Here is a 27116-nt window from a genome sequence, read left to right on the forward strand (position 1 = left end):
CACCTGCGCTAGGGTCAGCATTTTGAATTTTTCCTGCTTGAGGAATAAATTCAAAATCCTCAAGTCTAGGATCAGCCGCAACCGACCGTCCACTTTGGGAATCAGAAAATATCTTGAATAACACCCCTGACCCCTTTCCTGCAACGGCACCAACTCTATAGCGCCCTTTGCCAACATGGTGACAACCTCCTGTTGCAACAACAGAAGATGGTCTTCTGAACAAAAGGAGGGACGGGGGGGGAAAGGGAGGAGGAAACTCCTGAATGGGGAGAGCATAGCCCTTTTCCACAATTCCTAGCACCCACGAGTCTGTTGTAATTGACCTCCATTTCTGTAGAAAAATACTCAATATTCCCCCTACAGGAGAAGTATGACTGATAAAGTGGGGGAAAACTAGGGCTGCTTCTGCTGTTGTCCACCAGAGGAGGATGAAGAAGAAGAGAGCTGCTGGGCTGGACCTCTAGCCCTACCCCTATCCCGCCCTCTGAAGGCACGATAGGGCGGATTGGCAGGCTGCTGGGCATAAGTTTGAGACCTTCGAAAGGCAGAGCCTCTAACAAAACCTCGAAACCTACGAAAAGGTCTGTACGATGTAGTAGAAGTGGCCTGCAAACCAGGGACTTAGCTGTAGCCCGACAGTCCTTAAACCGTTCAAGGGCAGAGTCTGCCTTGTCCCCAAACAGCTTTTCCCCATCAAACGGAAGGTCCATTAAAGTGGATTGTACATCTGATGAGAAGCCCGAAGACCTTAACCAGGCATGCCTTCTCGTAGCCACCGATGTTCCCATGGCTCTGGCAATAGAATCCGTGGTATCCAGGCCAGATTGTATAATCTGCTGTGCAGCAGCTTGTGCATCCAAGAAAAGGGACCCAAAAGATTTTTGCATTTCCTGTGGCAGATCTTTTGCCATCTCCTTAGCAGAGTCCATTAGGGCATGGATATGTCTGCCTAGCACACAGGTGGAATTGGTAGCTTTTAGGGCCATGCTGCAAGAGGAGAACATTTTCTTCGAGGACTGCTCCATCCTCTTGGATTCCCTGTCCGTCGGAACACCTGGGAATGTACCGGGGCAGACTTTGCAGAACATGATGCCTGAACCACCAAGCTCTCCGGAGTCTGGTGACGAGACAGAAAAACTGGATCTCCAGGGGCACTTCTATGCCTCCTCGCCACTGCCCTGTTTACAGCAGGAGATGTCACCGTCTTTTTCCATAGATCTAAAATAGGCTCCGTCAAAGCCTCATTAAAAGGCAGCAAAGGGTCAGCACTGGAGAAAGATGGATGAAGAACCTCTGTGAGCAGGTTAGTCTTTACTTCTGCCGCGGACAAAGGCAAATCCAGGTAATCAGCTGCCTTCCTCACCACAGCATGGAAGGAGTAGGCCTCCTCAGTAAACTCCCCCGGAGAAGCAATGTCCCACTCCGGGGAAGTATCCAAACCACTTGCTGTGGCAAGCCCCTGGAAGTCATCAGAAGGCTCTATCTCACCTTCTTCAAGCCTTCTGTATTCCTCTTCCTCCAGAAGCCTTAACGCCTTCCTTCGAGATCTAAGATGAGTTTCCAGAGTCGGCGTCGACAAGGACTCCATCGACGATCTCAGACCCCCGAACCGGTTCAGGAAGGCTCCTAGATTCAACTGGCGTCGGAGCCGGCGCCGGCAGATGACCTCCTCGAAGCCGAATGAACGGAAGGAGGAGGAGCCGGTCTGGATGAGGCCATCAATGACGCCGGATGGCGCGGAGGAGGAGAAGCCGACGGATCCACGGTCCCAGGCGAAGGACTCCTGCCAGGGGAGACCCCCGGCGCCGGACCACCAGACTCTGTAGGGCAGAAGGGGATGAATGGAGCAGCTCTGTACAATGCCGGCGAACCCAAATTGAATGCCAATGGCCCCGTGGGACCCGCCGGTGCACCAGCAGGGGCCATGGACTGAAAAACGGCATACATCGCATTCAGAAATGCGGCCGGATCCGTCCCTGGAGTCGGGAAAACCGGGTACTGCTGTGCAGATGTCTGGTGAACATCAGGATCCCTCGGCGCTGGTGAAAAGTGAGGACTACCTTGAGTGACCTCATAGACTGAAGGCGCCGGTGACAACCCCGGACTCTCCGGCTGAGGCGTGACAGTAGGACTCATCTCCCACGTCTTCTGGCGTCGTGATGAACGAGACCTCGACCGACTCCTCGATTGGCTCCGCTCCGAACGGCGCCGAGAGTCATGACGGCACCGAGAGTCATGATGACGCCGCTTCTTACGTTTTTTGGGAGAAGCATGGGAGGAAACCTTCTTGTGTTCCTTCTTCTTTGCCTTGGCTAAGAAGAGCTTCGCCTCGCGCTCTTTCAGAGCTTTCGGATTCATGCTCTGGCACAAAGAACAACCTTCCACATCATGTTCGGAGCTTAAACACCAAATACAGTCCGAATGGGGGTCGGTCACTGACATCCGACCCCCGCATTCCCTACACGGCTTAAAACCGGACTTCTTCGGAGGCGACATTGTAACTTCGAGAAATCGTTACAGTTACCAAAGGGCCAGGAAGAATAACCGTTGGCGAAGCACGGAAAAAGGAAAAACTGAAGTCAGTACGCCGACGAGGAACTCTTATTGGCACAATGACGTCAGACGGAGTCACGTGGAGCCATGCCATTATGACTTCCTCGTCGACGTAGACAGCTAGGAAGAAGACTTTCCGTCGGATGCTGGCGCAAGGATCGAATTCATAAGGTGAGGAATCCACAGGCAGTTGTATCCATCAGAATAAAGCATTACTGATGCATAGGATATTGCACCACTCAATTTCAAGCCTCCTTTAATACTACTGAATAGATTTATTTTATGCTGAACAAGGTCAGCACTGGATAACTGATGAAATAATGGCAAGGAAAGGCAAATAATAGAATTCTATTGATCTACTGTAGACAAATCTTCTTGAATCATATAGATTTAACAATCGTAAATGCATGCAAATGGTATTTTAATAACAATTCATTTTAGCCATGTATATTACAAAACACTATATGCCAGTGAAGTAAATTACTAGGAGTCACATGTGATCTAACTTCAGTGGAATTTAAATTAGACCACAACTGTTTTGTATGTGGTGCAATTGGTGACCTACCCTCCCCAAACTGTCAATGCTGCACCTGTTCTCTATTAAGCCCACTGCAACTGAATGATCATTACCATCAAGTAGGGTAATGGTGAGCACTGGTATGGTCATCACTAAAAAACAGAACACTGGTTTAAAGTTCTAATTAAAGTTAGAATTATGAATCAAACCAAGCATAGCATCGTTGTAAATCATCAAATACTGAACATGAGCTCAATGCAAAGACATACAAACCTCCTCGGGGTAAAAATACTGAAGATGGCTTAGAGGGAAGACTGATTCAAATCCATCTCTAAATGAGTCGAACTGCCGAGAAACACCTTCATTTAATGCCCAGTAAATTACCAACTGCAAAACAACATGATTGAGTTATATGAAAAAGGTTAAACACAAACAACGGTAAATTCATTCATGTTAATCACATCATGTGTAAAAATACATTTTCTCCTGCTAGGACATTATATTAGCTGTTCTCTCTCTAGAGGCCCATACGCCATGACTGGGTACATGCCCCTTTAATCCTAGTAAAAAATTAGAGTTAGGTTTCCAAATCAAAACGATGTGAAATATAATATAGGCTTTATTGGAACATTATTATTCTTGGACATATGCAATGGTTCTAATTTCTTTGACTGTTAAACCCCCAACACAAGTTACTGAGAGTAAATATCTTTTGTCAGACATGTGACTGGCTCCAAATGGGAATCATGATTTACACACAAGTGACCAGGCCCTTCAGCCCCCTGTAAGTCCCTAGTAAATGGTACCCCTGGTACATAGGGCCTGGGTACTGAAGAAGGCTTCTCAGACCTGCAGCACAACTTGTGCCACTCTGAGGGATCCAGCACCAACCTCTGAGGACTGCCCTGAAACTGAAGGACCAAGAAACTCCAGAGAACAGCGGATTGTTCAACAACAGCGACATCTTTGCAACAAAGAAGTAACTTTTAAAGAACTTACTCTTCCCGCCGGAAGTGTGAGACTTCACACTCTGCACCAGACGCCCCCAGCTCGAGCTTCAGAGAAATAACACCGCAGAGAGGACTCCCAGGTGACTGCAACCTCGTTGGTTGCCTGAGACGACACCCCCTACACCCTCACAGCGACACCTGCAGAGGACCCAGAGGCTCCCCCTGACCGTGACTGCATTGAGCAAAGAACCAGACGCCTGGACCCAGCACTGCACCTGCAGCCCCAGGTCCAGGCCCGAAAGGAACCAACCTCCAGTGCAGGAGTGACCATCAGGCGGCCCTTTGCCTAGCCCAGTAGGTGGATGGCCCGAGAGGCACCCCTGTGCCCTGCCTGCATCGCTAGAGTGACCCCTCGGGTCCCTCTATTGATTTCTACAGAAAACCCAACGCCTATTAAGCACACTGCACCTGGCCGCCCCTGTGCCGCTGACGGAGTGTTTTGTGTGCCTGTTTGTGTCCCCCCCCCACCCAGTGCTCTACAAAAAAACCCCTGTTCCGCCCTCCAAAGACGCAGGTACTTATCTGTTGGCAGACTGGAACCGGAGCAACCCCGTTCTCCATAGGCGCCTATGTGTTTTGGGCCCTCCTTTGACCTCTTCACCTGACCGGCCCTTTGTTGCTGGTGTGGTGACTTTGGGGTTGCCTTGAACCCCCAACGGTGGGCTGCCTATGCCCAGGAAACTGAACTTGTAAGTGCTTTACTTACCTCAGAAACTTAACCTTACTTACCTCCCCCAGGAACTGTTGATTTTTGCAGTGTGTCCACTTTTTAAACAGCTTATTGCCATTTTAACCTGCACTATGTATGTTACTGCTCTAATTCAAAGTTCCTTACTCACCTGTGTAGAGTGACTTGCATTCTATGTATTTACTTCAAATCTGGAATCTTGTGGTTCTAAAATAAATTAAGAAAAAAAAAAACATCTATATAAAAACTATTGGCCTGGAGTTAAGTCTTTCAGTGTGTGTTCCTCATTTATTGCCTGTGTGTGTACAACAAATGCTTAATACTACCCTCTTGTCGGAGAGATTCCCCTGATGCTGCACCCACTGGAACTTCTGGTCCCACTGCAGAGCTCACATATGCCATTTGGCATTTTGAACCAGCAGGATGCAGGAGGCCATGAGGCCCAGTAGCCTCAGAGTCATTCTCACCGAAATCCAAGACAGAGGCTGGAAATTGGTATCATGGCCCGAATATCCTGGACTCGCTTTTTGGGAGGATATGCCCGAAACTGCACTGTATACAGAACAGCTCCGATGAAAGGGACTGTCCGAGAAGGAGTCAGGTGTGACTTCGGCACGTTGATAGTGAACCCCAGCGAATGCAAAAGGTTTGCCATAGTCTGGATGTGGGAGCCGAATGTCTGGGGCGAGTTTGCCTTCAACAGTCAATCGTCGAGGTAAGGACACAGTGTGACCCCTAACCTGCGCAGATGAGCTGCCACCACTACCATCAACTTCGTGAACACCTGAGGGGCATTGGTAAGGCCAAAGGGAAGCACGGTAAACAAAGTGCTCGTGACCGACCACGAATCGTAGGTAACATCTGTGGGCCAGCAAGACGGGAATGTGGAAGTATGCGTCTTGCAAGTCCAACGCTACCATCCAGTCTCCGGGATCCATGGCAGATAGGACCTGAGTCAATGTCAACATTTTGAACTTCTTTTTTAGGAAGAGATTGAGGGACCGAAGATCTAATATAGGTCTAAGACCTTTGTCCTTTTACGGAACCAGAAAGTAGCGGGAATAGCCACCACAACCTACTTCTGGCAACGGAACCCTCTCTATAGCTCTTTTAGCCAAAAGGACTTGGACTTCCTGGCGGTTAAGCACCATATGATTCTCCGATATCTGATTGTATGATGGTGGCATAGCTGGAGGAGATGTCTCGAAGGGGAGGGAGTAGCTCCTTCGGACAATTTGGAGGACCCACCTGTCCAAGGTAATGGATTTCCATTGGGGCAAGTCATGGAGTATCCTGCCACTCACTGGCTCCTGATATACCCGCGGACTAAGCAGGCTTGGAAGATGAAGAGGGGGTGGGGGTGGACTGGGTGACCCCGCTGGCTCCATGATCCCTAGGAACGAGGGATCCCGCATTCGCTCAGGGGCTGTACAGCATGCACGGATCAGTGGCCAGGGGGAAAAGGACACGCTTTGTGCCCCTTCTGTAGCCACGAAAAGCAGACTGCTCGGGTCTAGGTGTGGGCGCGAGGCCAAAGGACCAGGCTGTGGCTCGGGAATCCTTGAAGCGCTCGAGCACCGAGTCCACCTTGTCTCCGAAGAGATGTGTGCCAAAGGGCATGCCAATCAAGGATTGCTGGACATCCACGAAAAACCAGATGTTCTCAGCCAGGCATGGCGTCTCAATGCCACTGTTGAGGCAACTGATCTGCCCAGAGAGTCGGTCGCATCCAGTCCACAACGAATCATGTACTTAGCTGCATCCCTCCCATCTGTTACGGCTTGGGAAAGGACAGTCTGGGCCTCCTCCGGAACTGCAGGCAGCACTTGCACGACTGTACCCCAGAGAATATGGGAATAGCGTCCCAAAAGGCATGCGGTAATCACGGACCGCAGCGCAAGACTGTTAAAGGAAAACAACTACTTCCTCAAATTATCCAGTCTTTTTGATTCCCTATCCGGGGGTGCGGCAGGGAATGCGCCAGATGAAGAAGAAGCCTGGATGGGGTGCTGGGTGAGGCCGATGGCGGTGGGCAATCATCCTATTCACAGGAGCCCCTGTGCTGGGTCTGGACAAAGTACCCAAAAAGGACGTCTGTCAGTGCTACATTAAAGGGTTTAAGGGGCTCGGAAGAGGAAGACCCTAGCTGAAGCACGTTGGTTAGGATGTTAGGCCTAACCTCCACAGAAGGTAGCTCGAGGTCCAGGACATCAGCTGCCCTTCTCACCACCATAGAATAAGAAGCACCCTCCTTGGTAGCCACGCTAGGAGGAGAGAGCAAACCAGTGTCAAAAGAGATGTCTAGACCACTGGCATCACCCAAATCCTGCACCCAGTCCATTTGGGGGTCAAGCTGGTATACTAAAGGGTCCAGCGTCCCCGCCATACTCTCCCCGTATCCATGCCCACAAAAATAAGGCTCTGAATCAAACTCGGCCCAGGAGAGCCCATTGAGAACAGAATCGGCGTCAGTCGTTCCGGCTCCGGTCGTCTGGTATGAGGATGGGATCGATGTAGATTGTAGGCCCAACCAACATCGGGGGCATCGAAGTCCGACCCGACGCCGGGGAAGGTCGTCGAGGCACGACCGGCTTCAGGACAGATCCGTGACTGGATCCGGAGGGGTCCTCCAGAGCCGCGGCCGAAGCCGAATCCTTTGAAACTGAGGAGACCCCAAACAACTCACCTGTGCCTGAAGGCTCTGAAGGTGGGTAGGACCACCCAAAAATGAGGTGCATGGACTCGTAAAATTCCTTAAGTTGGGCGGGAGGGAGGCCTGTCCATCTTCTTTTTGTGACCCGAATGCCCAGATGAATTAGAGGACGAAGAGTGGTGGTGACTTCGCAGCCGGTCTCGAGACCTTCCTCTTGAACGGGACCGTGAGCGCCCCCGAGTCGAGTGTCGGGCCACCACTCCCTCAAAGCTTTCTGGTTCATGGCCCGACAGTTGGAGCACGACTTTGGGTCGTGATCACGCTCCAGGCATCAGAGACACACGAGGTGAGGATCAGTCACCAACATGGTTCAGTGACAGGAGTTGCAGGGCTTGAATCCGGTCTTGTGGGACATCCCTCGACACATCCACAAGCTCGTCAACAATGTCGTCAAAAATGTCGACATAGTCCAAAAATGACTGACGTACCCCTTCTCTGGATCTGCACGTAGGCAGGCGTGGAAAGAAAAGAATTGACGTCAGCGCACTGGGTGGCGCCTATATATGACCGTGACATCATCACGGCAAGCACGACGCCCGTGGATTCGACCGACGCCACCTGACGGCACGCAGAGGTATGCTCGAAGAAAAATCTCGGGATCCAGTCTGACGCCAGGAGAAATTCAAAGGTAAGGAATCCTCAACTAGAAGTCTATCAGATACTACATGCAATATATGTAAGTCACTCCTCTAACAGGCCTTATAGCCCTAAGGCAGGGTGCATTATATTATATGTGAGGGCATATCTGCATGAGCAGATATGCTCCTGCTATTTCTCTGTCGATTCTCAGACATAGTACTTGTATAGGGAAGTAATTTTAAATGCATGTGCTGGACACTGGTCATTATGGGTTCCCCTGCTACATGATGACTTTTCTGAATCCTGAGATGTTGGTTATAAAACATCTCAGAATAATAAACCCTCACTGACCCCAGTGACAGATTGTAAGGAAATGCCCCCTTGGCATGGTTACCCCCTGACATTTTGCTTTTGTTGATGCTAAGTTATGATTTGAAAGTGTGCTGGGATCCTGCTAACCAGGGCCCAGCAGCAGTGTTCTTTCCCTAAACTGTACCTTTGTCTCAACAATTGGTACAACCCTGGCACTCAGTTAAGTCCCTTGTAACTGGTAACCCTGGTACCAAGGGTCCTGATGCCAGGGAAGGTCTCTAAGGGCTGCAGCATGTCTTATGCCACCCTGGGGACCCCTAACTCAGCACATACACACTTAAGTCGACATTGCACTCCCCTCAGAGTGCCATGCCAACCACACACTGCCTGTGGCATAGGTAAGTCACCCCTCTAGCAGGCCTTACAGCCCTAAGGCAGGGTGCACTATACCACTGGTGAGGGCATATGTGCATGAACACTATGCCCCTACAGTGTCTAAGCAAAACCTTAGACATTGTAAGTGCAGGGTAGCCATAAGAGTATATGGTCTGAGAGTTTATCAAACACTAACTCCACAGCACCATAATGGCTACACTGAAAACTGGGAAGTTTGGTATCAAACTTCTCAGCACAATAAATGCACACTGATGCCAGTGTGCACTTTATTGTAAAATACACCCAGAGGGTATCAGAGATGCCCCCAGAAAACATAACCGACTTCCCGTGTGGGCTGACTAGTTCTGCCAGCCTGCCACACACCAGACATGTTGCTGGCCACATGGGGAGAGTGCCTTTGTCACTCTGTGGCCAGGAACAAATCCTGTACTGGGTGGAGGTGCTTCTCACCTCCCCCTGCAGGAACTGTAACACCTGGGGGTGAGCCTCAAAGGCTCACCCCCTTTGTTACAGCGCCACAGGGCATCCCAGCTAGTGGAGATGCCCGCCCCTCCGGCGACTGCCCCCACTTTTGGCGGCAAGGCTGGATGAGATAATGAGAAAAACAAGGAAGAGTCACCCCCCAGTCAGGACAGCCCCTAAGGTGACCTGAGCTGAGGTGACTCTTACTTTTAAAAATCCTCCATCTTGTAGAAGGAGGATTCCCCCAATAGGATTAGGGATGTGCCCTCCTCCCCACAGGGAGGAGGCACAAAGAGGGTGTAGCCACCCTCAGGGCCAGTAGCCATTGGCTACTGCCCTCCCAGACCTAAACACACCCCTAAATTGAGTATTTAGGGGCTCCCAGAACCGAGGAAGATAGATTCCTGCAACCTAAAGAAGAAGGACTGCTGACATGAAGCCCTGTAGTGAAGACGGAGACGAAAACTGATTTGGCCCCCAGCCACACCGGCCTGTCCCCCTACTTCGACAAAAACTGCAACAGCGACGCATCCAACAGGGTCCAGCGACCTCTGAAGCCTCAGAGGACTATCCTGCATCTAAAGGACCAAGAAGCTCCCGAGAACAGTGGCCCTGTTCAACAAACTGCAACTTTCTGCAACAAAAACTACTTTTAAAGACCACACGTTTCCCGCCGGAAGCGTGAGACTTTCCACTCTGCACCCGACGCCCCCGGCTCGACCTGCGGAAAACTAACACTACAGGGAGGACTCCCCGGCGACTGCGAGCCCGTGAGTAGCCAGAGTTTACCCCCCCCTGAGCCTCCACAGCGACTCCTGCAGAGGAAATCCAGATGCTCCCCCTGACCGTGACTGCCTGTAACAAGGAACCCGACACCTGGAAACCACACTGCACCCGCAGCCCCCAGGACCTGAAGGAACCGAACTCCAGTGCAGGAGCGACCCCCAGGCGACCCTCTGCCTAGCCCAGGTGGTGGCTACCCCGAGGAGCCCCCCCCTGTGCCTGCCTGCATCGTTGAAGAGACCCCCGGGTCTCCCTATTGATTCCTATCAGAAACCCGATGCCTGTTTGCACTCTGCACCCGGCCGCCCCTGTGCCGCTGAGGGTGTACTTTCTGTGCCTGCTTGTGTCCCCCCGGGGCCCTACAAAACCCCCCTGGGTCTGCCCTCCGAGGACGCAGGTACTTACCTGCTGCTGGCAGACTGGAACCGGGTCACCCCTATTTCCATTGAAGCCTATGTGTTTTGGGCACCACTTTGACCTCTGCACCTGACTGGCCCTGAGCTGCTGGTGCAGTAATTTTGGGGTTGCCTTGAATCCCCAAAGGTGGGCTACCTTGGACCCAACTTTGAGACTTGTAAGTGTTTTACTTACCTGTGAACTTAACAAATACTTGCCTCTCCCAGGAACTGTTGATTTTTGCACTGTGTCCACTTTTAAAATAGGTTATTGCTATTGTTGTCAAAACTGTACATGCTATTGTGATTATTCAAAGTTCATAGAATACCTTAGTGAAATACCTTTCATTTGAAGTATTACTTGTAAATCTTGAATCTGTGGTTCTTAAAATAAACTAAGAAAATATATTTTTCTATATAAAAACCTATTGGCCTGGAGTAAGTCTTTGAGTGTGTGTTCCTCATTTATTGCCTGTGTGTGTACAACATATGCTTAACACTTCCCTCTGATAAGCTTGCCCGACCACACTACCACAAAATAGAGCATTAGAATTATCTCTTTTTGCCACTATTTTACCTCTAAGGGGAACCCTTGGACTCTGTGCACACTATTTCTTACTTTGAAATAGTATATACAGAGCCAACTTCCTACACATGCCCAAAAAACAAGGAAGAGGAAGAAACAACATACGGAGCGCGAAAAGTAAAAAGTAAAATGCAGTGCGCCACACTAAGGTATATGGCTGATCGTGCAATAATCCATGAAACAGGGTCAGTCTACAAGGCGGTAACAAAACAGCCTCAAGGTGGGAAAAACTTAAAGCATTTACCTACGAATTCAAGGGAACGAATTAAAGTGATGGGCGCAAGATGGGCGTGGTGAAAGCCCACAGAAGTAGATTACAACATGTCGAGAGACAGCGCATTGTGCTGCCTAGGCTCGACCTAAAAACGCACAAAGAAGCACTTAAGAGTCATGGTGTCCATAGTGTATGATAAAAAGAAAACATATTTCCAAGGATCTTTTCAACAATCTGCACACTTGACTGAGCCGATCACTTTCTAGGAATTAAAGGTAAATTTAACAGACGCATTTAAGCATATTAATTTCACGTGTATTTCGATACAGAAACTATGGTTCAACAAGCAGCTCAATCGCCTCCTTGGGAAAGGGGCACGGACTTTGTTTTGACAAATAAAATAAATGCAAAAGCACCTGCAAATGCAATAAATTAGTAGGCTGAGTTGTTTTCCCTTAGTGGATGTTCTTACCACAACACACATCTTCGCTAGCAACGACTTGTTAATGTAAAGCAGCTGAACTGCAAATGCTTCCAGAAAAATCCATCTACACATTTTTAAAATTCCCAATCTTTTATTCAGGGGAGTTGGGGGGGGGGGTGGGGGTTGGTTTGGGCGGGGTGGCGGGGTGGGAGGTGTCAGCGCATCAGGTAAACACTTTAGTATCAGCAGTAGTACATGAAAAAAGGGCCACTGGAGCCCTTCACCAATGGGTCTGTGGCCAATTACATTTTCTGCTGGGGGAGTTGATTATCCCTTTATTAGGTTCACTTATTAGAAACAATGTGACACCCTGAAAAAAGGTACCTAGAACCTCCCACAAGCACTGGAGGAGCACTCATAAAACAATTTATCAGGTACATGCTCCATGGAAGTGAAACACATGAAAAGAAAGTGAAACTGGCATTGCTGACCAATGATAAGCAAAGAAATGAGACTGACAAAAGAGTCCACCAATGGTAATTAATTGGCGGGATCTAAGGCCCCTTTAAGTTTAAGTTTACAAAAAATCTCACAAGAGAAAGCACAACCTCAGGGAAAAGCCTAAAAATCATGTACACCACAGGAGGCCCAGCTAGCTTCCCATACACACACCAGACTGGCACAGCCAACGCTTACTTAGCAAGCCTCACCAACACACACAGAATGCATATGCAGTGGAGTGTGCATTCCTTATATACATACCAATAGAACACACACAGTACCAACAGTAGCAAATAAGGTTTCGCTCACATAGGGATATAGAAGCATAACAAGTCCAATGCAGACAGCAGAAGAGTAAGCCTCCCTCTCACACACACACCTATTCAAACAAAATAGGTACAACAGAGCACAGCAAGCCTCACAGACACAGATAAGGCTGCTGCAGGACAGGGATCACTACTGCACACAGAATATGTACAGCATAGGCAACTGAGCAAGCTTCCCTCACACAAACACAACAGAACACACATCAACAACACAAAAGGCACAGAGAGCAGCAGAGCAACGTTCACTAACGCATAGAACCAGTACAGCATAGGCAGCTGAGCAAGCTTCACACACACAGGGGACACAACCCTACAGAGCATGTACTGCAGATACAGCAGTAAAGCTGGCTTCGCGCACACAAACGGACACAAACAGAACAGCTACAACACAAGCATCAGCAGAAGAAACATTTCTTATACACTCGGAAGAGGTACAGTGCAGGCAATATCAATATACGCCTCTTACACAAACACAGCAAGCGCAACGCTGTTAGAAGCTCAGCAAGCTTCACATACTCAGACTAGGTAAAGGACAGGCAGTAGCAAATGAAGCTTCCACCCACACGGACAACAAGAACTGGAACAGAACTGACAGAGGCAGCCCAACTGGGAGACCTGGCTTCCTGAATCTGCAGTCACAGTCCCAGTTTCCACCATCTTTCCCTGCACATTTTTGAAAATTTTGCACATGAACCAGTTTTCAGAGCGGGTTGCTGCACAGAGAGCGAGGCAAGTATTTATGTGTTTCCATTTAGAATTAGTTAGCAGCTCCAAGAAGAAACCGGGATGGTTAACCGAAATGAATGACAGAGCAGAATGCAGAGAAGGGTGAAGAGGCATCAGTGAGACCCCATGGCTGAACCTCCTTCCCCTTAGCCAAGGAGATAGGAATTATGCAGCAAAATAGGGACACATTTTGTGGCAGTAATGAGTAAATTATGCAAAAAGAACAGCCAAAATATGTAGCATAATGTGCCACATTTTATGAGAGTATTACTTCATTATTTTGTCATTTTTTTTACCTTGGTAACACTGTCTGGGCATTGGTTGCACCTTTTTAGTGCCAGTTTAATTCTAAATTGTACAAAAAAAACATAAGAAAGGTAACCAGTCCAGCTTTTCAAAGGATCTTCCATTCCGAAGAAGGATTTTGCCTTTTTAGTAACTTTTGAACTGCCTGAAATAGGCTTTTTTGTTAAAATCTGCCAATTATGCGGCAGATAATGGATTTTGTGGCAAATGCGACAAATCTATAATTACACAAAAATCACTGCGGCTGCACGATCTCCTAAAGTGTCCCTGCACTTAGATTTATCACTAAATGTCTGAAAAGGAGAGGCGTTATTCAAATGAAGTACTAGCTTGCACTATTTTGTTTGAAATGAAAAAGACAGCACAACTTTACTACCAGATCATATTGCAGAAAGGTGCACCATATGTTTTTTTCCAGTTCTATATGGTAGACCAGACAAATACTTCTGTTATAGATCGCAGAGCATCTGTCCTCAGCGTTCTCCTCTAACTTGGAGGCATTTTATTTACTCTTATCAAGTCCTGGTTCTACAGTTTACTTTCTTGAACTTTCACTTCTGTGAAGTAGAAAGGAAGTCCCAGAACGCAAGGAAAACTAGACTAAATAAGCTACTTATGGGTTAACTTTAGATCTCTGCAGTATTTTATTAGTCGAAACTTCGTGAAGTGGAGCAAATGGCGCTGTCTCGAAAACTCGGTCCTTGTTTGCGTTTCTAACAATTGATCTGTCTAAGTCTGTAGGGTGCGCCACTGCAGTACTCCAGTGATGGTAAGTGCAGACATCACATTTAGGGAGAACAAGTGTCCCATAGTTACTGGGACAGTCCTGTTCCCCCCCCCCCCACCCCGCCATCATATATATCTGCAAATTTCTGTGAATTTACCACATTCCCTGGTTTTCAGAGGGTCAAGTGAGACAAGCTCTCTTTTGTTTGGGTGAGGAATCAGTAAGCAGCCTTATTAGAAAGCACGCTGTTTACAGATATAGTACTGCATGTTAAAAACTGAAGTCCTACTCTTAAGTTTGTGGAACGTCCCAGCTTTTGGTTTTCAAAATCTTGTCGTTCTAGCTCCACCCAATACAAACACCCCCAAGGGTAGGAAACCCAGCAACAACGCAACCGTCCCTGCACAAGTCTTTCAGTGTGTTCAGAAAATGCTCTTAGACAACTACCATATATTCGTTATAAATCCATCCCCATTTGCACTTTGGGCTCCTGAGACTGCAACCAATGGCATTACTTGTCTCGCTCCAGATGCTGAATTGTAGTGAAATAAATGCACTTGTGTCCCTGGAATCAATACCTACAACGCACTCTGGCCACCACAGAGCACGCCTGTCAGTATAACATTCTTTAAGTTAAATAAACACACACTGGAGTGTTGCTGCTGTTACTGGGATAGCGCTTGTATCTACAACTAGTGGCCTCGAACTACTTTGTTTTGTTTGGGAGGTTGCATGGCGAAGCATGCAGGGTGCGAGACTGGAGGTGCGCGAGGAGGTATAAATGTCTATCACATGTGATACAGCAAATGTTTTTTAAACAATTCCAGTTTTATATAGAACGAACTGGAGCCTAAGGTATCGCACCATGTACACAAATTCATTCATTTTTAGCAGACAAGGGGAGATTAAGGGGGTCATTCAGACTCCGGCGGGTGGCGGGAGCCGCCCGCCTGGAGGGAACCGCCATATGGCCGCTCCGCGGTCGAAAGACCACGGAGGCCATTCTGGCTTTCCCGCTGGGCTGGCGGGCGACCGCCAGAAGGCCGCCCGCCAGCCCAGCGGGAAACCCCTCCCACGAGGAAGCCGGCTCCGAATGGAGCCGGCGGAGTGGGAAGGTGCGACGGGTGCAGTTGCACCCGTCACGAATTCCAGTGTCTGCTGAGTAGACACTGGAATTCAAAGTGGGGCACTCTTACGGGGGCCCCACAACACCCCTCACCGCCATCCTGTTCCTGGCGGTCGGAACCGCCAGGAACAGGATGGCGGTGAGGGGTCGGAATCCCCCATGGTGGCGCAGCAAGCTGCGCCGCCATGGGGGATTCCCAGGGCAGCGGAAAACCGGCGGGAGACCGCCAGTTTTCCTGGTCTGACCGCGGCCAAACCGCCGCGGTCAGAATGCCCTGCGGGGCACCGCCAGCCTGTTGGCGGTGCTCCCGCATCCCCGGCGGGGTCGGAATGACCCCCTAAGTGATTTGCCCAGGATGTTGAGCCGAGGCTCGAACCTGGCTGCCCAGCTTCGAAGTCGGCATCTCTGGCCGTTACACCACATCCTTTCCCATTTTAGTGCTCCATACAATGGAAAAAAAGGGGGGGGATAGGGGGAAATGGGACGGCATTGCGAGCCGATTCAAAGTACCATGGCCACCATGAGCGAGAAGGAGATACAGAACAAAAAAAGTAGTTTGCTCACAGTAAAACATATCTGCAACCGTGAAAATGTAACAAGGTCAGTCTGCAAGGCGGTTAAAAAAACCACCCAAGGTGGGCTGAACGTAAAGCATTTACCAATGACATCAAGGGATTTTTGAGAGGCAAGCCCTCAAAAACGAGGAAAAGTGACAGGCGTGAGTTGGGTGAGGTTAAAGGCCCACAAGTAGATAAAAACAGGTCAGAAATGCAGCGCTTGCATGCTGCTATGCTCGACCTAAGAATAACAGTTGCTTTTATATATGCGTTGAACCAAAGAACTTCGTTATAAGGTGAGCAGTTTTTATATTAAAAATACTTTGCCGTTTCAAAAACAGATGTAGTGCAATTTTAAGAGTCTTCAATGTTCACCTACGGGAGGATAACAAGAATGCACTTTCACAGGTAAGCACACAACTTACAAACCCAGTTTTCAGGGTTTTAGGCTAGCACTTGGCATGGATCGGGTTGATACCAAGAGGGCACCCCACAACAGCATGTGGGCGGCTTGGTGCAGAGATCAACATCTGATTTGGTGCCCGATGTTAATCAATCAAGAATTTAGGGTGAGGGGGTGGGGGATGTAGGGGTAGAAATGAAGATGCACTGCTCCCAGGTAAGTACAAGCGGTGTCAGAGGTTTGTCGCTTGGGGGGCACAAGTGAGCACCAAACTTACACCCTCAGGTGCACAGGGGTGGCCGGGTGCAGAGTGCCAACACAGCGTAGGATGCCCAATGCTATCCAATGGAGACAGGGGGTATCCGCTATGTGCTACTTACAGCTGTGTAAAGCAGGGTCAGGTCGATCTCTTGGAGTGGAGTTAAGCACGGGGGCACAAGGTAGCACCACTCTAACACTCAGCTGCACAGGGGTGGACGGGTGCCAACACAGCATCGGGCACCCAATGTTATTCAATAGAGGAGATCACTTTTAGAAACAGGCTGCAAGCTCTGGCCAGGCAGCTGGGTGAGGTCAACCCACAGCTGCCCAGGTAAATAAAGATGCCAGGGGTGGTAGGTACACCAACGGTCCAGCTCTAGGTGTGGGGAGGGAGGTTGTGTTTTTCAAATGTAACAAAACCCAGATCCCAACGGTTTGCATTGAAGATGAGTAAATGCTTTCTATGTTACCACATTAGCTGTGGAGTAATTGCTAATCACACTCAGAGACAGAAAAACAACAGTTTATATACAGACATCTAGAACATGGGCGGCAGTAAGCACACCAAATATGGGCTGCTTGGCCAATTAAACAATGCAGTATTAGCATAGGTGGGAGAGACAGCAAGAATGTACATCATGTAGTTGTGTTTTATACTTACTCTTAAATATTCTTCTAAATTGTGTATCGTCACTGCTACGTCTTTTCCCCCTTTTTTCAGTTCAATGTTGGGAAAGCCTGGTAACGTGAAATCCAATCCCAAATCTTCCACTGAGCAACCATTCATATTCAGATTCTCCAATGCATACTGCAAACTTTCTTTGGTCTAAAAACAAATAAGATCATAACTGTTAGAAATGGGGTCTCTGGTTGACAGTCAGGTTACCCCCTGTTCAAGCAAGGACCCTCACTCTAGTTAGGATAAAAAAGAATCACCCTCAGCTAACCCCTGCTTACCCCCTTGGTAGCTTGGCAGAGCAGTAGGCTTAACCTCAGAGTGCTGGGCGTAAAGTATTTGTACCAACACACACAGTAACTTAATGAAAACACTACAAAATGACACAACACCAGTTTAGAAAAATAGGAAATATTTATCTAGACAAAACAAGACCAAAACGACAAAAATCCAACATACACAAGTCAAGTTATGATTTTTTAAAGGTTTAAAATAAAAATAGTCTTTAGGTAGTTGTAACAACACACTAGCGCTGCTAGCGTGTAAATGTACCTGGTTTGCGTCAAAAATAACCCCGCACGGGCGGTGTGCGTCGAAAATAACCCTGCACGGTTATATGCGTCGAAAACAACTCGGCACGGCGATGCGCGTCGAAAAAGCCAGCCACGTGACGGCCCGAAAGTCCCGCGGCGCAGGTTGCGATCTCTCAGCCTTCGTCAGCGATGCTGCGCGTCGTTTCTCCTGCTCCGGGCGTCGATTCTCCGGTCGCGTTTCCTGCGGCGTCGTTTCTCAGCTGCGGAGCCGGCGTCGCGTCGTTTTCTCAGCCGCGATCGGATTCGCGTCGATCTTTTCTCCGCACGGCGCTCGGTGCGTGTATTTTTGTCCTTAGGCTGCCAGCCTCTCCTTTCAGGGTCCCAGGAACTGGAAGGGCACCACAGAGCAGAGTAGGGGTCTCTCCAGAGACTCCAGGTGCTGGCAGGAAGAAGTCTTTGCTATCCCTGAGACTTCAACAACAGGAGGCAAGCTCTACATCAAGCCCTTGGAGATTTCTTCTTCAAGATGGAAGGCACACAAAGTCCAGTCTTTGCCCTCTTACTCTGGCAGAAGCAGCACTGCAGGAAAGCTCCACAAAGCACAGTCACAGGCAGGGCAGCACGTTTTCCTCAGCTATCAGCTCTTCTCCAGGCAGAGGTTCCCCTTGATTCCAGAAGTGTTTCTGAAGTTTGTAAGTTTGGGTGCCCTTCTTATACCCATTTTAGTCTTTGAAGTCACCTTCCTTCAAAGGGGACTCACACCTTCTTGTGAAATCCTGCCTTGCCCAGGCAAGGCATCAGACACACACCAGGGGGCTGGAGACAGCATTGTCAGAGGCAGGCACAGTCCTTTCAGATGAGAGTGACCACTCCACCCCTCCCTCCTAGCAGAGATGGCTAATCAGGAATGCAGATCACACCCCAGCTCCCTTTGTGTCACTGTCTGGTGTGAGGTGAAAAACAACCCAACTGTCAACTGACCCAGACAGGGAATCCACAAACAAGGCAGAGTCACAGAATGGTTTAAGCAAGAAAATGCTCACTTTCTAAAAGTGGCATTTCCAAACTCACAATCTCAAAATCAACTTTACTAAAAGATGCATTTTTAAATTGTGAGTTCAGGGATCCCAAACTCCACCTGTCCATCTCTTCTCTAGGGGAATCTACACTTTAATCATATTTAAAGGTAGCCCCCATATTATCCTATGAGAGAGAGACAGACCTTGCAACAGTGAAAACGAAATTGGCAGTATTTCACTGTCAGGACATATAAACCACATTACTATATGTCCTACCTTATCCATACACTGCACCCTGCCCTTGGGGCTACCTAGGGCCTACCTTAGGGGTGCCTTACATGTAAGGAAAGGGAAGGTTTAGGCCTGGCAAGTGGGTACACTTGCCAAGTCGAATTTACAGTGTAAAAATACACATACAGACACTGCAGGGGCAGGTCTGAGACATGATTACAGAGCTACTTATGTGGGTGGCACAACCAGTGCTGCAGGCCCACTAGTAGCATTTGATTTACAGGCCCTGGCACCTCTAGTGCACCTTACTAGGGACTTACTAGTAAATCAAATATGCCAATCATGGATAAACCACTTACATACAATTTAGACAGGAGAGCATATGCACTTTAGCACTGGTTAGCAGTGGTAAAGTGCTCAGAGTCGAGAAGCCAACAGCAACATGTCAGAAAAAATTAGGAGGCAGGAGGCAAAAAAGTCTGGGGATGACCCTGCATAAGCAAAAGTCCAACACGACCCCCTACCAGCCTAAAGCCAGGGGAGAACAATCAATACCTTGATGTACTTCCCTGATTGGGGCGATAGAACAAGGACCCAGGCCCACAACAGCAGGGGCATGTTCCAGTTCTACGCCTTCCTGACTCCAGTTGGACCCCTCTGTCCATACTCTCAGGGCCCACTAAGCTAACCCATGGGGAACCCTTCTCCACATCTACAGACACCATCTGTGCAACACCTAACTTTACTTTGCTCACAGATGTATTGCAATGGGCAGATAGTACCACCAGGGCCAACACAGTGGTGTTGCCCACTCCACCCCCGGGGTGTGACTCTCGTCCTCCCCCCCCCAGGGGCAACTCTGTCCACCAGGACAGCAAGCCACAGTGGCCCCAGACAACTGTCAGGGATGAGAGCCCGACCTCAGGCCTCTCTAACCACTGTGACTGTGGAGAGTGGGGGGTGGTAGCCCCAGGTGCCTGGCACCCTTTGACCACTCTCTCTTCCACCAGGTCAGGGATGACAACCTGACCCTGGTCCTCCCCTCTGGGGCTCTGTACCCTCCCTGCAGAAGCGGCACCCCCAGAGTCAAAAACTGTCAGGGTGCTTGTAGAAGCAGTCCTGCACAATTCTTCCATCAGTGCAGGGATGTTAACCTGCAACTGATCCTCCAACCTGGGGTCTGTACCTTCAGGTTGGACCAGGGCCAGGGGTGAGGCTTCCCTCCCCCTGCCCTCTCTTCTGGGGTCCTGAACCACCCAACTAGGAGTGGCCCCCCCAGAAGACAACATGGTAGGGGCACTGTTAACAGTAGCCCCCTCCTCCAGGTCAGGGGGGACACCCTTAACCTGGCCTCCCAATCCAGGGTCTGTACCCACAGACTGGATCACTGCCTGGCAAACCAGGGCTTCCTGGGGGGCATACCTACCCCCCACCAGGTCAGAGTTTACCCTCTGAACCTGGTCATCCAACCCAGGGTCACCACCCTGCGGTTGAACCACTGCCTGGCACACCAGGACTTCCTTGGGAGCACACTTACCCCCCATCAGGCCAGAGTTTACCCCCTGAACCTGATCATTCAACCCAGAGTCACCACCCTGCGGTTGAACCATTGCCTGGCACACCAGGACTTCCAGGGGGGCACACTTACCCCCCTCAAGGGACACACTGTCCCGAAGGGCCACACAAGAGTCTGGCTGGCGCAGGTCTCCTGACCTCTGCCCATGTGACAGAGTCTGGATTCCCCCCAGCCCAGAAATGGTCTCACCAAGGTCATTCATGGGGGGCTCTGCTCTCAGGGCTGACCCCTGACCCTCCAGGTTCTCCACTGGGGTCCGCAACCCCCTCTCAACCCTCTGTCTGGACTTCTGCACCCCCTCACTAGGAGTGGTACTGCCAGACACCAGAACTGGTGGGACGCTGGCTACAGCCGCCCCCCCAAGTTCTCCTGACACTGTGGGGTCTCCCTCAACAGATGGCCCTATGGTACAGGCTAGGCTCCCCTCCTGGTGTTCCCGCAGGGAACCCTCCAGGACCTGGGACCGGATCTCGGGCACCTTGGGCCTCAACCCATCCCCATTCCCTCTCCTCTGAGACTGGACATGGGGTCCCTCACCCATCCCACTACACTGGGACCTACCTGGGACACTACAATCCTTCCCTACCTCACCTGGTTGGGAACTACCTAGACCACTCCTCTCAGGAGCACCCCCAAATGCCTCTTCAGACTCTCTGGTACTCACCCAGAAGTCTGCCTCCATTGTAAGCTCCCTGGGGTCAGAGAACTCACACTCCACCTGGTGTTGGCATAGCTCTGGAAAATAAGGACTAGACATATGCTCTCCAGCAATTACATCACTCAGCCCCTCACATGAATTAACCAAAGTACCCTTCACCCAACCATCCAGTGACTCTGCTTTGACAAAGCACCCCACATCACCCTCCTGAGACTGGTGAGACAGTACCTGACTGTCCCTGACACTCAACCCACACTCTTCTGGGATGTTTTCACACTCCATAACCAGGACTTCTACCTGGGGGGAACCCCTCTCCCTGTCACTCTCACCTAGAGTCAGTAGAGTGTCCCTCCCACCAGTAGGAATATGACTCCCCATGCCAGTTCCCCAATCCACCTCAGGGACCCTGTGCATCACTGGAGCTACCTCATACCCCTGAACCTCCTGGCGTGTGTTAACTCCCTCCTTCAAGTAGGGCACCACCTCTCTGGGCATGTGCACTTCTGCAGCATCACTGGATATACAATTGTTGCTGCCACCATTCCAGCTGGACTCAGCCCTCATGACTTCCAGCTCTTTCAATTTAAGCTCGTAAGCATAAATCATTTTTTTAATCTCTAAGTTTCTCCTCCTTTCTTCCAACTCCCAATTGAGCTTTTTCATCTCCCATTGGAACTCCCTCTCTGCCTGTCTGTCCTGTAACTCTGCAGGAGTCAGACCCTTGGGTGACACCCTGCCATCCCTCCTGGGGACCCTCCCCCCAGGCGTAACAGGTTCCTCCACTACACCACTGTGTATCCTCTGCACTTCCCCACCCATATTCTCCTCCTCTGTGTGCCCTCCAGCCTTCTTGATTGTCACCCAAGCCCTCTGTGCCTGTTGCAGCTCCCCCTCCCTGGTGGAGCTCTCAGTGGGACAGTCAAGATCTTTAAGGAACGGTTTCAATTGAGCAACTGAGTACTCCTTCAGTTTGTCCATTTTAAACACAGCTCCAGCTGTTGCATCTCCAGATTGAAACATGATGGTCACAAGTGCAAAGTTCCAAAAGGCAGAAAAAAATAATTTCCCAATGAAGTAAAAAGAATCAGTCAAGGGATCAGCAAAATCATGGAAGTAGAATAAAAAGAGTCCTTAAGAGAAAAATCAAAAGATCACCAAACAAGTAGTATGTGGTCACGTAGTGGTCTGAGATCAAAACAGTAGTGTACACTTAATTACTGTATGTCAAGTACAAATATAAGTCCAATCCCGACCGCTGGTCACCAATGTTAGAAATGGGGTCTCTGGTTGACAGTCAGGTTACCCCCTGTTCAAGCAAGGACCCTCACTCTAGTTAGGATAAAAGAGAATCACCCTCAGCTAACCCCTGCTTACCCCCTTGGTAGCTTGGCAGAGCAGTAGGCTTAACCTCAGAGTGCTGGGCGTAAAGTATTTGTACCAACACACACAGTAACTTAATGAAAACACTACAAAATGACACAACACCAGTTTAGAAAAATAGGAAATATTTATCTAGACAAAACAAGACCAAAACGACAAAAATCCAACATACACAAGTCAAGTTATGATTTTTTAAAGGTTTAAAATAAAAATAGTCTTTAGGTAGTTGTAACAACACACTAGCGCTGCTAGCATGTAAATGTACCTGGTTTGCGTCAAAAATAACCCCGCACGGGCGGTGTGCGTCGAAAATAACCCTGCACGGTTATATGCGTCGAAAACAACTCGGCACGGCGATGCGCGTCGAAAAAGCCAGCCACGCGACGGCCCGAAAGTCCCGCGGCGCAGGTTGCGATCTCTCAGCCTTCGTCAGCGATGCTGCGCGTCGTTTCTCCTGCTCCGGGCGTCGATTCTCCGGTCGCGTTTCCTGCGGCGTCGTTTCTCAGCTGCGGAGCCGGCGTCGCGTCGTTTTCTCAGCCGCGATCGGATTCGCGTCGATCTTTTCTCCGCACGGCGCTCGGTGCGTGTATTTTTGTCCTTAGGCTGCCAGCCTCTCCTTTCAGGGTCCCAGGAACTGGAAGGGCACCACAGAGCAGAGTAGGGGTCTCTCCAGAGACTCCAGGTGCTGGCAGGAAGAAGTCTTTGCTATCCCTGAGACTTCAACAACAGGAGGCACGCTCTACATCAAGCCCTTGGAGATTTCTTCTTCAAGATGGAAGGCACACAAAGTCCAGTCTTTGCCCTCTTACTCTGGCAGAAGCAGCACTGCAGGAAAGCTCCACAAAGCACAGTCACAGGCAGGGCAGCACGTTTTCCTCAGCTATCAGCTCTTCTCCAGGCAGAGGTTCCCCTTGATTCCAGAAGTGTTTCTGAAGTTTGTAAGTTTGGGTGCCCTTCTTATACCCATTTTAGTCTTTGAAGTCACCTTCCTTCAAAGGGGACTCACACCTTCTTGTGAAATCCTGCCTTGCCCAGGCAAGGCATCAGACACACACCAGGGGGCTGGAGACAGCATTGTCAGAGGCAGGCACAGTCCTTTCAGATGAGAGTGACCACTCCACCCCTCCCTCCTAGCAGAGATGGCTAATCAGGAATGCAGATCACACCCCAGCTCCCTTTGTGTCACTGTCTGGTGTGAGGTGAAAAACAACCCAACTGTCAACTGACCCAGACAGGGAATCCACAAACAAGGCAGAGTCACAGAATGGTTTAAGCAAGAAAATGCTCACTTTCTAAAAGTGGCATTTCCAAACTCACAATCTCAAAATCAACTTTACTAAAAGATGCATTTTTAAATTGTGAGTTCAGGGATCCCAAACTCCACCTGTCCATCTCTTCTCTAGGGGAATCTACACTTTAATCATATTTAAAGGTAGCCCCCATATTATCCTATGAGAGAGAGACAGACCTTGCAACAGTGAAAACGAAATTGGCAGTATTTCACTGTCAGGACATATAAACCACATTACTATATGTCCTACCTTATCCATACACTGCACCCTGCCCTTGGGGCTACCTAGGGCCTACCTTAGGGGTGCCTTACATGTAAGGAAAGGGAAGGTTTAGGCCTGGCAAGTGGGTACACTTGCCAAGTCGAATTTACAGTGTAAAAATACACATACAGACACTGCAGGGGCAGGTCTGAGACATGATTACAGAGCTACTTATGTGGGTGGCACAACCAGTGCTGCAGGCCCACTAGTAGCATTTGATTTACAGGCCCTGGCACCTCTAGTGCACCTTACTAGGGACTTACTAGTAAATCAAATATGCCAATCATGGATAAACCACTTACATACAATTTAGACAGGAGAGCATATGCACTTTAGCACTGGTTAGCAGTGGTAAAGTGCTCAGAGTCGAGAAGCCAACAGCAACATGTCAGAAAAAATTAGGAGGCAGGAGGCAAAAAAGTCTGGGGATGACCCTGCATAAGCAAAAGTCCAACAATAACTAATTAAAAGCTCACTTGCTTAAGTCAGCACACCGATAACAGTTCCTTATAAGTCAATAATCTCAGGGGCCAGACTCACAGTCCAAGATCCTGATTGGGCATAAATTATTTTACCCTATGATAAAGAGACTGCCGCTCCTGTAATAACACCTATTTTATAATGTTCTTTCTGCTGGATGATAGCTGCAGCAGATTCCCTATCAGAACCCTCTCCAAGATGTAAGATTAGGTCCAGAAATTGTTCTGCTCTGACAGGTAACTAGTTGCAGTTTCATAAGGCTGGGAATTGGTGTGACTTGAAAAAAGTGAAACAGAGGGTCCATTTAGGACTCAAGTGAGGCCACTTCTGCCCATTCTTTTCAGTGACCCTACAGGGGCTGAGAACACAAAGCAGAGGGAAAAGAAAACATAAGTTAGCAACTGATTGTGCTTAGGATGGGAGGTGAGAGGGCAATGAGGAACCTGCAGGATCTTTCACATCCATCAGAAAGAACATTGTGTAAGATTAGTAATTATTTGTTACTTTTAATGGACACTTGCTTTTGCAGATTCCTTGTATGAACCATTCATAAAACAGCTCTGTGAGAAGGAGGCCCACGACTGGTAAAATAAAGCTTTGAAGTACATCTCTTGCAGATTGAGACAGAAGATCAAGGTAACAGTTTTGACCAAATTCAATTCTTTGTATAGAACAAATCTGTTGATTTCGTAGCCCACACATGGGGCATTTCTCTATTACCTTCCCAACTGTAAGGAAATGCCGCCTTAGCATGGTTACCCCCTGACTTTTTGCCTTTGCTGATGCCAAGTTATGATTTGAAAGTGTGCTGAGGCGTGCTAACCAGGTCCCAGCACCAGTCTTCTTTCCCAAAAACTGTACCTTTGTCTCCACAATTGGCATACCCTGGCATCCAGGTAAGTCCCTTGTAACTGGTACCCCTGGTACCAAGGGCCCTGATGCCAGGGAAGGTCTCTAAGGGCTGCAGCATGTCTTATGCCACCCTGAGGACCCCTCACTCAGCACAGACACACTGCTTGCCAGCTTGTGTGTGCTGGTGGGGAGAAAATGACTAAGTCGACATGGCACTCCCCTCAGGGTGACATGCCAACCTCACACTGCCCATGGCATAGATAAGTCACCCCTGTAGCAGGCCTTACAGCCGTAAGGCAGGGTGCACTATACCATAGGTGAGGGCATAGGTGCATGAGCACTATGCCCCTACAGTGTAAGCAAAACCTTAGACATTGTAAGTGCAGGGTAGCCATAAGAGTATATGGTCTGGGAGCCTGTCGAACACGAACTCCACAGCACCATAATGGCTACACTGAAAACTGGGAAGTTTGGTATCAAACTTCTCAGCACAATAAATGCACAATGATGCCAGTGTACATTTTATTGTTAAATACACCCAGAGGGCATCTTAGAGATGCCCCCTGAAAACATACCCTACTTCCAGTGTGGGCTGACTAGTTTTGCCAGCCTGCCACACACCAGACATGTTGCTGGCCACATGGGGAGAGTGCCTTTGTCACTCTGTGGCTAGAAACAAAGCCTGTACTGGGTGGAGGTGCTTCTCACCTCCCCCTGCAGGAACTAACACCTGGCGGTGAGCCTCAAAGGCTCACCCCTCTTTGTTACAGCGCCACAGGGCATCCCAGCTAGTGGAGATGCCCGCCCCCTCCGGCCACGGCCCCACTTTTGGCGGCAAGGCCGGAGGAGATAATGAGAACAACAAGGAGGAGTCACTGGCCAGTTCGGACAGCCACTAAGGTGTCCTGAGCTGAGGTGACTGACTTTTAGAAATCCTCCATCTTGCAGATGGAGGATTCCCCCAATAGGATTAGGGATGTGCCCCCCTACCCTCAAGGAGGAGGCACAAAGAGGGTGTAGCCACCCTCAGGGCTAGTAGCCATTGGCTACTAACCCCCCAGACCTAAACACACCCCTAAATTGAGTATTTAGGGGCCCTCAGAACTGAGGAAGATAGATTCCTGAAACCTGAAGACAAAGAAGGACTGCTGACCTGAAGCCCTGCAGAGAAGACTGAGATACCAACTGCTTTGGCCCCAGCCCTACCGGCCTGTCTCCCCACTTCAAGAAAAACTGCAACAGCGATGCGTCCCCCAGGGTCCAGCGACCTCTGAAGCTACAGAGGACTTACCCTGCATCTAAAAGGACCAAGAACTCCTGAGGGCAGCGGCCCTGTTCCAAAGAAACTGCGACTTTGCAACAAAGAAGCAACTTTTAAAGACAACACATTTCCCGCCGGAAGCGTGAGACTTTCCACTCTGCACCCAACGCCCCCGGCTCAACCTGCGGAGAAACACTACAGGGAGGACTCCCCGGCGACTGCGACCCTGTGAGTAGCCAGAGTTGACCCCCTGAGCCTACCCAGAGACGCCTGCAGAGGGAATCCAGAGGCTCCCCCTGACCGCGACTGCCTGCTTCAAAGAACCAGGCGCC

The 27116-nt window shown here is 49.4% G+C and overlaps 1 protein-coding gene across 13 annotated transcripts in view; it reads right to left on the minus strand.

Moving 5' to 3' along the window:
* The window catches only part of TRIP12 (thyroid hormone receptor interactor 12), a 1145873-nt gene that overhangs the window by 54031 nt on the left and 1064726 nt on the right, over positions 1-27116 (minus strand). For all 13 annotated transcript variants that reach the window (XM_069213427.1, XM_069213421.1, XM_069213434.1 and 10 more), the window contains 2 exons: positions 17227-17391; positions 3344-3457 (listed from right to left, as the gene is read on the minus strand). In XM_069213427.1, coding sequence (XP_069069528.1) covers positions 3344-3457; positions 17227-17391 — 279 coding nt within the window. The remainder of the gene's footprint in view (positions 1-3343; positions 3458-17226; positions 17392-27116) is intronic.

The sequence above is a fragment of the Pleurodeles waltl genome, chromosome 11 (assembly GCF_031143425.1).
Source record: "Pleurodeles waltl isolate 20211129_DDA chromosome 11, aPleWal1.hap1.20221129, whole genome shotgun sequence".
In the NCBI taxonomy this organism is placed as follows: Eukaryota; Metazoa; Chordata; class Amphibia; order Caudata; family Salamandridae; genus Pleurodeles; species Pleurodeles waltl.